Raw genomic sequence first — 10,922 nt, forward strand, 5'->3', positions numbered from 1 at the left:
CGTACGGGTCTTTATATGAGTTTCTTCACAACTCTAATCAATCTCATAATCATTCTTCTACATTTGTCCATTCAAATATTTTTTTATAGTATAATCATTAAATTTTTAAGAGACTTACATATCAATCTATTTATTATCTGTATATGCCCGTGCAATTTGTACGGGGCTAAACTAATATTTGTATTAAAAGATAGGAAAATAGAAATATGAAAAGATTGTAACATAATCAAAATATCTGTTAACGTGTACTTAGTATTGGGAGAGTGTTTGGTTGGAGCTTTTGCCATAGATGTACTACATTCATTATTTGGTCGGAACATTTTGGAAAAAAGAAAAAAAAGAAAAATTTTATATCGATTCTCCAGCTGATTCTTACTCCAATAGACTGACTTGTCTCTACACTCTCTCTCTCTCTTTCTCCATCCGAAAATCCACCAAAAACCCCTCTAAAAATTGATTCAACATCAATTTCACCATTAAAATCATAGATCGCCAGGTACAGTTTATCATCAACACTGCTATTTCTTTTAATCACTCTTTAACAAATTGTATTATCTAATGTCTACTCTTTCTCCTGTTTAGTCTTTGTATCCTAAGTATTTTTGAGGATGCCCTTTTTAATTACTCCCCGTACCGGTCATTTGTTTGCCTATTCCATTTTGAGATGTTGAGTCAATTATTTGCCTTTCCATTTTAAGGAATGCCTTTGATAGACAAGTGGATCCTCCACTCTCAATTTGGTTCACTTGTCATCTCATAATTACCCTCGTCTTCTTTCATTGGTCTTTGTGTCAAAACCCAAGTCAAACAAATGACCAGGACGGAGGGAGTATATGTTTAATTGTTAATGATTTTGCATTTATGATGATTTGTGCTTTTAAATTGCTGTAAATTTGACCCAGTTTATATGGCTATGGCTTTTTCAATTTTTATGACAGCAGATGTTGGTTTTCATGTACAAATATAATGTGTATTCAACTATTTAAATATTTGAATTCGAGTTATCGAATACGGAATAGATTAGTAAATATTGGCAAAAATGACCGCTTTGCTAGAACTATTTCCCCCACAGTTGTGCTTCACGGAAATGAGACAAAAGTTTGTTTCTATAATGCTAGATAGTGGAACATGGACCGGAATCGACTAAACCGAGCTCGTTGCTCCGGACCTATCCCTTCCGAAGAATCCGTATTGGATCTTGAGAAGAACTGTTGTGGTGTTTATAATTTTCCTTCTTCAACTCCTTCGCCACTTCAGCCCTTTGTGTCTGCTGGCCAGCATTCCGAGAGTAGTGCCGCTTATTTTTCGTGGCCCACCTCCTGTCGGATAAGTGATGCTGCTGAAGAGAGGGCTAACTATTTTGCAAACCTTCAGAAAGGAGTTCTCCCTGAAACGATTGGGCGATTACCTCAAGGGCAACAGGCAACAACTTTACTTGAATTGATGACTATTAGGGCGTTTCATAGCAAAATCTTACGTTGCTATAGTCTAGGCACTGCAATTGGTTTTCGTATTAGAAAGGGTGTGTTGACGGACATACCGGCTATCCTTGTCTTCGTTTCTCGGAAAGTGCACAAGCAATGGCTCACTCCCATCCAGTGTTTACCAACTGCTTTGGAGGTGAGTTGTATAATTCTTGATTCAGTCATCGTTTGTAAGACAAAGTCACCAACTCAAATACCTGTCTATTGTATATGGTTAACGAGTTATTTAAGTTTTGTGTCTTTGATTTTCGTGGATGATTATATTAATACCGACTGCATGCCTTGTTTTGGACTGTCTGATTCTCTTCAATTAGGGATTTATCCTCTTCCCTTCTTTGTTGGCTGGCTTGTTTTCACACCATCCCTAAAATTCCACTTTGCTTCTGAGCATTTATGAAGAATGTATCTACCAGTAGAAAGGTGTACACAGAAGTGTACAACTATATCAACAAATTAAGTAAATCCAACACTGTTTCTTTCGTACAACATGTAATGTTAAAAGTGTAATCTGGAGAACAACGGTTTCCAAAGCCGTCCGATAGCCCACTGCCGGTCAGTCTATGAGGGGTGGAGGATATTTTTAGTTCTTGAGGTTTAATTTTTGACACATTTTTCATTATGTGAATCAACCCCTCTGTCAACATAGAGTAAGGCTGCATACATCGGACTTCCTCATACCCTTCCATTTGTGGGAATTCTTGAGGGACAAGGGTAATGTGGAATACCTTGAGGGTATAGGGTAATGCTGTTGTTGATTCCCTTTTTTCCTTGTACTGTGCATGAAACTGGTAAGTGGTCACAGTTATTTACTGTAATCTGTTAAGCACTTGTTGTATGACAAAAACTAATGGCTTCAACAACTACTATTAGGGACCAGGAGGAGTTTGGTGTGACGTGGATGTGCTGGAATTCTCGTATTTTGGGGCCCCCGAGCCTGCACCAAAAGAGCAACTTTATACAGAGATTGTGGATGATTTGCGTGGGAATGATCCATGTATTGGTTCAGGTTCTCAGGTATTATTTTTTTTGGAACAGTGTTATCTTTTTATTATTTTTCCAGCTAAGCTTTGGGGAAGTCTCTTCACTACGCCATTTTTTTTCATTTATCCCCATTTTCCATTTATGGTTTATTACTCATTTAGCTCCACTTGCAAATCTAGCTACTTTTTGTATCCAAAATGGCCGTTTTATCATCAATTATTTTTCTCTTTTTAGCCCCATAAGTGAAAATAGCCCCATTTTGTATCCAAAATGGCCATTTCCAAATGAACCAAGATGAAAATTGCGTCAATAACTGCATCAAAGGACAGGTACTTTACAAAAAGAAACGAGTCTTTGGCTCCATTGGAAATGGAAACTGAAAATAACCTCCTGTGCCCTACTTTTCTCTCTCTCTTTTTTCCCTCCCTTAAATCTGTATGCCAAACCTCAGTGGGGCTAAATGAGAAAAATGGAGGCACACTTTTATCTTTTTGGTGTAAAAAGAGTAGTAACTCTAAGGACCGTTTAATTCTGTGTGTTTTGAAGAGGTCATGACTACCACCATTAAGTGACTTTCTTGACCAATTAATCTAGCTGAGATCTGAACCATTTGTATCATTTCACTCTTCATTTCATTTGGGTGGTGAGAGTTGAGAACATAGGCTATGACCTTGTCACTCAATCTTCTACAAGCCTCAAAAACTTATTTTGAATAAAATCCATTAAAGTGACAATTCAACAAACGCCAGGGAGTTATGCTATTAAATATTGCGTATGATACTACATTTTGACTGAGTTATCAAGGTTTTAAGGTTACCGCAACCGCATTTTGAGGTAATGTCGGGCATTTACAGCCACAACGGCCAAAGTCAGATCAGCCCGATTTTAAGAGAGTCTCAAATCAAGATTCAAGTCCATGTTGTCACTTACCATGCCATTATTTATTTAAACAAAAACTCATGCATTTAAAGCTGGTCATATCTGTAAGTAGTCATTCCATTCTTATTCATATATAATTTTGGCATTCAACAATTGGTAGTGTATTACATAAAACATAATGAAAAGTAGAAAAACTCTAGCGAGGATATCTTGCTTGGAGGGCCTGCAGTTTTTGGAGAATGTGCTAATGACAGATATCTAGCATCTCTTTATTGGTCTGGTAACTTTAACATTGGTTTGTTTTTCTCTTTTATTGTCTTCTCTTGTATGCCCCTGTTTTTCGTTTTTGCTTCTAAATTCTAAATAATACTTTTCAAATATGCTTATGTACTAGGTTGCTAGCCAAGAGACTTATGGTACGCTGGGTGCTATCGTGAGGAGCCAAACTGGAAGTAGACAAGTTGGTTTCCTTACAAACCGTCATGTTGCAGTTGACTTGGATTATCCAAGTCAGAAGATGTTTCATCCCCTACCGCCAAATCTTGGTCCTGGAGTGTATCTTGGTGCTGTGGAGAGGGCGACATCATTCATTACAGATGACCTGTGGTATGGCATCTTCGCTGGAATGAACCCAGGTGCGTTATTCCTGGCCCATTTATCCTGCTGCTATTTATCTCTTGTCCAATAACACATGCATGTTTGAGTGAATGGATTCACAATTGCGTTGTGAATTTGTGATATTTCCAACAACATTACCCTAGTGCCTAGTGCTAGAAGGACTCCTGCAATTGCCGGGTAAGGGGTGTGGGATGTATGGAGCCTTAGGGCAAAAAGATTGTATCCAACTACCCATATGACCCAAAATGAATATTTTATCGAGACTTGTATCAGATGATTAGTACTTCACGAAAAAAAGAAGCGCACTCAGTCTAATGAGTCAATTTGGTTACAATGTGCTCCTTTTGACCCGGTCAAATTTTTGCATTTTCCTTGGATCTCTCGGTAAATTTTTCAGTAAACTGTTTTGGGAGTTTTTGTGATTGAGTTACTTAATTGTTCCTAGTTAAATCAAGACAGCAGTAGGACTTTGCTTGAACTTTCTTGGGGTACATTTTTTTTGCTGAGCAGCGTCCACATTTTTTTTCTTAATTTACAGAGACGTTTGTAAGAGCAGATGGTGCATTCATTCCCTTTGCTGATGATTTTGACATGTCAAACATAACTACATGCGTAAAAGGTGTCGGAGACATCGGAGATGTGAAACATATAGATTTACAATCTCCTATCAATAGCTTAATTGGAAAACGAGTTAGGAAAGTTGGTCGAAGTTCTGGCCTGACAACCGGCATCGTATTAGCCTATGCTCTGGAGTACAATGATGAAAAGGGCATATGCTTCTTGACTGACTATCTTGTGGTGGGTGAGAATCAGCAGACCTTTGACCTGGAAGGAGACAGTGGAAGCCTCATTATGTTAATAGGGGAAAATGGGGAGAAGCCACGCCCAATCGGAATCATATGGGGTGGAACTGCTAATCGTGGTCGTTTAAAATTAAAAGTTGGCCATGCACCCGAAAATTGGACTAGCGGAGTTGATCTAGGGCGGCTTCTCAATCTGCTTGAGCTTGATCTCATTACCAGTAGCCAACAGCTGAAAGGTATTCATTTTGTAAATTTAGGTGTTGTTTGGCCTAGTTTATGTGAAATAGCTTTTACTTTCTAGAATGAATTTTTTCATAAACTATTTTTTGAAAAAGTTGTGGTTGTTTGGCCTAACTTTTGTAAAAGTAGTTTCTTAACAAATTGATGTGTTTAGCCTGCTACTGTTTTTTAGTTTTTTTTTTTCTTTGGTTTTCATAATCCTAAGAGTTTTTGGGAGAAGTAGAAGCAGAAGCATCAATTTGGTGCTTCTGTTTCTAGTAGCTTTTTATTAACTTCTGACTTTTCAAAAGTAGTTTTTTATCTTCCTAAATTATAGTGTTTGACCCAAATTCTACTTTTACAATTAGAAAAGCACTTAAAAAACTTGGCCAAACACCCCCTTAGTGTCATTTTGAAGCAACATCTATTTAGTGCATGTTTGGCCTCACTTCTCAAAAATGAGTTTTTGTTTTTCAAGCTTAATAAATTTAAAAGCTAATACTCCCTCCAATCCACACCAATGGAGGGCGGAATATGGGTTATTTAAGAAAAGGGGAAAAGTGAGGGGTAAAGTTGGAAAGTTTGATTGGGGCCACTTGAATAAATTAATGTTTTAATTGGGTTTAGGTGGGTTAAATGCTTAAATGGGTGCTGGGTGAGTGAGCCATTTGATGGCAAACTTGTAAATAGGTAGTGGGTATAAAAATAACTTAGTCATTTTTTAGGCCAAATAAGTTTTGTTACCATTGGTGTGGATCGTCCGTTTTAGATAATTGTTACCATTGGTGTGGATCTGAGGGAGTAGTAGATTCTCAAAAGCTCAAATACCATCTATTTGCCCATAAAAATAGAAGCATCAATTTGATGTTTTTGTTTCTTGAAAACTACTTTTGGAAAATTAAGCTTAAAAAATAGAAACTCAATTTAAGCAAACTAGGCCAAACATGCTCTTAATTTTCTAGAAGTGTTTTTCAAAAGTAGAAGCATCAAATTGTTGCTTCTATTTTTATGGGCAAAAATATAGATTTTTAGCTTTTGAGAATTTTGAGAATTTTAACTTTTAAAAAATGTCGTGTTTGGCCAAAAAATGCTTTTAAGTCCAAAAACAATTTTACAAGCTAGGCCAAACATACACTTAGTATGTGTTTGGCCAAGATTAAAAAAGAGTTTTTGTTTCCCAAAACTAGAAGTTGTGCCAAACGCCCAGTTTTTAAAAAATAGAAGCCGTTTTTCTAAAGCTCAAATCCACTTTTTCACCCAAAAAAACAGAAACATCAAATTGATGCTTCTGTTTCTATTTCTTCCAAAACCAACTATAAACTTCCAACTTTGTTTAGGTAAATTATTATTTCAAGGCATGATGTAACTGTAACATTAAAAAACCATAAAATAAAATACATATTTATAGTCTAGTATTATAAAAATGGGTACTAATTAAAAAATATAACAAGTATTATGAAAAGATTAAGAAAAAACATAAAAAAAGGTCACATTTTTTTATGCATAAATAAATTGGATTCACAATAAATTATACTCCGTATTGTACTGAGTACAGTAACTATTGTGCGCCACCATCGTATGGAGCGAGACTGCGAGAGACAAAAAGTGAGCATTTTACGATAAATAATGATCATTTCTTTATGTTAAAAAGTGACCACTAATAAAAATTAGTTCCTTTATAAAAAAATAAAACACTGTCATTTTTTAACAAAAAATGGCGACTTTTTAAGCAATCGTACTATACAACGGTCTTATAGTATAATTTACAATATAGTATAATCCGTACCTATTTCATTTATCTATGATTCTATATTTCTATATATGTTGATGGAAAATATATTTATACAACAATAAATGAATTCAAAAAAAACTAAAACAAGTAAATTAGGTAAAACACTAGAAATTATAAAAAACACTTATTATGAGCTTAACCAAACATACCCTAACTTTTAGAAAAAACAGTTTTTTTAAAAATTACCTTTGAAAAACAGAAACTATATTTTAAAAACAGGGCCAAACATGCTCTTAATCTAATTTAGAAATGTGCTGTGTTATTTGTCTATGCGAACTTGTTATTTGACACCTGCAACTAGGCAACGAGCCCCCATTTTGGACGAGTACTGGGATCTTAAGTACACGTTCCTGCTAGATAGCTAAATTATATTTGTCATTAGCAGAGTGAGGAACTAACAAGGATCTAGTACAGACTTGGGTTTCAGGTACCCAGAGATACCCAGGGCAATCTTATGTGTTAGTTTGTCTCTGTTAATACCAGTTTCCAGGAAGTGCATGGATGGTTTATGCGAAATATTTGTTTTCTATGAAGGGGTAGTTCCTAGTTCGGTTGTTTTTATACTCTATAGTAGGATTTATATAATTTCCGAGGTGGCCTCCTGCTTTTTTTTTATTCCTTAAAAATTACTACTCCCCATTCATTTGTATCCACTTTATTTTCCTTTTTTGGCCTTTTAGACCAACTCACTGCATTTCCATTTTTGGGTAATTTTTGACGGTAAAATGAAACATATCCTCTCAATAGTATGTGGTTCCACCTTCAATCAACTTGACATATATGCCCAAACCTTCCCATTACTTAAAACTTGGACAATTTGGAAATAATGTAGTGAATACAAAGTAATGGAGGAAGTATCACATGCTATTGCATCTTTCTTAGAGAGATTTAGCCACATGCCATGTGTATGTAACGCAAAGAAGGTGCGTCTGATTATAGTGGCAGTGCAAGAACAAGTGGCTGCCTCAGTAACAGCCATGAATTCCGCTGTGGGTGATTCGTCTCCAACAGATGGACTACCATTGGACAAAAGCAAGGAGTTTCAGCCCTTGGGCCTGCAGATCCAGCATCTTCCCATCGAAAACGGGCCTCCTGGCCCCGACATGAATTCATCGGCAATGGAGACAGAATTCGATCTAGAAGATGCAGCTCAGGTTGCCCCAAGTGTAGAGCATCAGTTTATTCCCAACTTCCTGAGACAGTCACCTCTTCATAAAAGTGACCAAGAGGAGATGAAAGTTTCGGAAAATCTCTCGGCCCTCAGGAACGGTTCCGATGAGGATCTTTACGTGTCGTTGCAATTAGGTGACAACGAGTTGAAGAGAAGGCGATCGGATGCATCAACAAGCTCTGATGAACCGAAATAATGGTCGAGTTGTAGTTTTGTCCATATGGGTAATTTCATGTCGGTAATGTGGTTAATTCAGCATGCAACGACCAGAATGTAATGGTTGTTCTGGCTGTTCAACAGTGGAAATATTTTGTATGATTATCTTCAGTATTTTCTAAGATATCAATGTCATGTATATGTTCCAATGTGTAATAGTACTAATGACCCTATTTCATTGAAGTTGATTTGGCCATGTTTCTATTGAACTGGCTGCTCGCCCTTTTTTTGTACCGACGATTCTGCTTTTTGATAAACAATTGCCCTAAAAGTACACATTACATTAGCATATACTTGCGGCTTTAAGTCGGCCTCAATAGTCCCAGCTTTTGGATATTCATCTTTTATCCCAAATTGTCATTTTCTCATATTAATCTAACAATACCGAAATGTCTATAAGGGGCCATAATGATAAAATGTTCCAGGTTGAAGCTCATCGTCGAGGTCAAGTTGATTTCTTGTTAGCCGAGAAACATGAAAAACATCCACCTAAAACTGCCAACAGACTAAAACCCACAAGAACCAGAAACAAACCACCCATAACTCCACACCTAATGACAGATGTAACAATTCCATGGCCAAAGGTAACAACACATAAATAAACACAGTAAATATTTTTCTACTAAACTCATTTGGAGAGAACTTGAGGGTCATATCTCCCGGTGTCAATTTCCACCCTATTTCATCTTAGCCTGGGTAAACAGAAGTACAAAACATGGCTAACTCGAGGGTCATATTTCCCAGCCCAAACATTTCCACCCTATTTCATCTTAGTTCTTAGCCTCGAAAAAGCCAGTACATAGAACCACCCTTTGCCTTTCCCATTTTCTATACTTCTTATAAAAGAGGATGGTACTCTGACACTTATTTGAGTGGCTTAAGTCCTTGTATGACGTCATAATTTGCATGTTTGTCATTCTTCATTTTTTTATATGCTTTCTACTGGCGACTATAATTTTCACCGCATTATTCGACAACGACACCGCAATTGTCGACCAATCGTCTGTTCACATCCAAAACAACACACAAATTCAATAAATCAACTTACTGAACATAAATCATTCGCCGTATTATTCGACAACGACACCGCAATTGTGGACCAATCGTCTGTTCACATCCAAAACAACACACAAATTAAATAAATCAACTTACTTCAACATAAATAAATAATTACAAAACCCTAATTAGTATTTAGGGGGATTATTTGGGGGTGATTTGGGAGATATAATCGTCGTCGAAGTTGTTTTTAATGGTTTTTTTAGAGCATAACGCTTGGATGATGACGTTAATGAATGTGGTTGGTTTAGAGTGTTTGTTGTGTTACCATATTATTTAATTGAGACCATATTATTTAATTCATCTATTCCAATTATTTGTACTTCCCATTTCATTAATTTTTTTTTTTCGATTTCTATGTTTCTATCATTTAAGTTTATTATTTGTACTTCCCATTTCATTACTTTTTTTTTTTTTTCGATTTCTATGTTTCTATCATTTTAGTTTATATTTTACTTTGTATGTTTATTTTCAATATTATTCAAATTCAATAGCTATACCGTCCGGATTGCTTATTTGGTTTCTTTTAGTTTTGAAGGCTTTCCGATATGCATTTAACGGCTGAATTGAACAAAAAAAGATAAACATTAGGTGAGGTAATAAAAATTTATTTCTTTAATTTTTGTTTCAGGTAGAGTTTTTTTTTTTGTATTAGAGAACATTGTGCTTATAAGTTTGTATGAGTTTTGGTGTTTTAATACTTATTGTTTTTTTTTCTTCGTAGTTTGTCTTACAAATATTTTTAACAAGTGTTGATGATTTGCTACTACGAAAAATTAAATGCTATTTCTTTTTTTTTTTCGGGTCCATTTTACATATAGTTTGAGATTACTCAAAATTTTACATATACAAAGTACTCGAGATTGCATCGAAGCTAAAATGGTATCATTGCTTTATGAGTATAGGTTTGGTCTAGAGACCATGAATTTGGAATTGGTAATGGTACGCAAGAAATCAGTCAAAAGAGATTAGTTTGGGTTGTCATATAGATATAAACAAAGTTGAAGATAAGAGGTGTGAAGAGCCACGCGCTGAGGAAAATGAAATAATGCACGCTCTTTGGAATTTCCAACAGCTGGGAAGTGGATCGGTCAGTTTTGAAGCTACGTGGAATATTTAGATTATTTTATTTGTGAATAACTGAATCAAAGTAGTGAATCAATCAAATGATGCTCAGTTAGTCTCTCTTAAATTAAATATATCCGTCGAACAATTAAAATGAGTTAAGTTTTATAAGACAACGTTGAGAAATTCAATATGGCAGCTTCGCAAATGATAGGTTTACTTGCATTTGCTTTAACACATGGATTAGGACGATAATAATCATTGTTATATGTTTAATGCTATACTTCATTTTCTTTACTACATCTAAATCTCCATAAAAAAATTTTGTTTTCTTGTAGGACATATCTGTTGAAATTTTGCGACGTGTGGTACTTCACCCGTCACAAGTTACCCGTCACAAACTTGAATCAGCACAAACTTGTGATATATCTGTCACAATAGAGACTTATTGAAGAAATAAATAACACTAAATCTATCAACTAAAATGTGTGTGCTTCGTTTAAATTATTCTTTGTACTTACTTTGAGTATAAAGATTTATGGACCCTAAAAATTAAATCAGTTCATTAGTAATTAACGTACAGAAATGATAAACACATAAAGAAAAGGTAAAGAAATTCGCAAATTGTAATTTAATAC

General features: G+C 35.5%; 1 protein-coding gene across 3 annotated transcripts; it reads left to right on the forward strand.

Annotated features, from left to right (window-relative positions):
* The first annotated feature begins 319 nt into the window (after window positions 1-319).
* LOC141611916 (protein NARROW LEAF 1-like) lies at window positions 320-8,385 on the forward strand. 3 transcript variants are annotated; one of them, XM_074430568.1, is made up of 6 exons: window positions 320-496; window positions 1,119-1,620; window positions 2,355-2,498; window positions 3,739-3,979; window positions 4,501-5,001; window positions 7,716-8,385. In XM_074430568.1, exons 2-6 carry the CDS (start codon window positions 1,129-1,131, stop codon window positions 8,141-8,143), a joined length of 1,806 nt encoding a protein of 601 aa, XP_074286669.1. In that variant the 5' UTR covers window positions 320-496; window positions 1,119-1,128; the 3' UTR covers window positions 8,144-8,385. The 3 variants fall into 3 exon arrangements, with proteins under 3 accessions (XP_074286669.1, XP_074286668.1, XP_074286670.1); XM_074430567.1 differs by having other exon boundaries at window positions 376-496; window positions 7,659-8,385; XM_074430569.1 differs by lacking the exon at window positions 7,716-8,385 and adding an exon at window positions 7,191-7,402 and having other exon boundaries at window positions 376-496.
* Window positions 8,386-10,922: the final 2,537 nt, after the last annotated feature.

The sequence above is a fragment of the Silene latifolia genome, chromosome 11, assembly GCF_048544455.1.
Source record: "Silene latifolia isolate original U9 population chromosome 11, ASM4854445v1, whole genome shotgun sequence".
Taxonomy (NCBI): Eukaryota; Viridiplantae; Streptophyta; class Magnoliopsida; order Caryophyllales; family Caryophyllaceae; genus Silene; species Silene latifolia.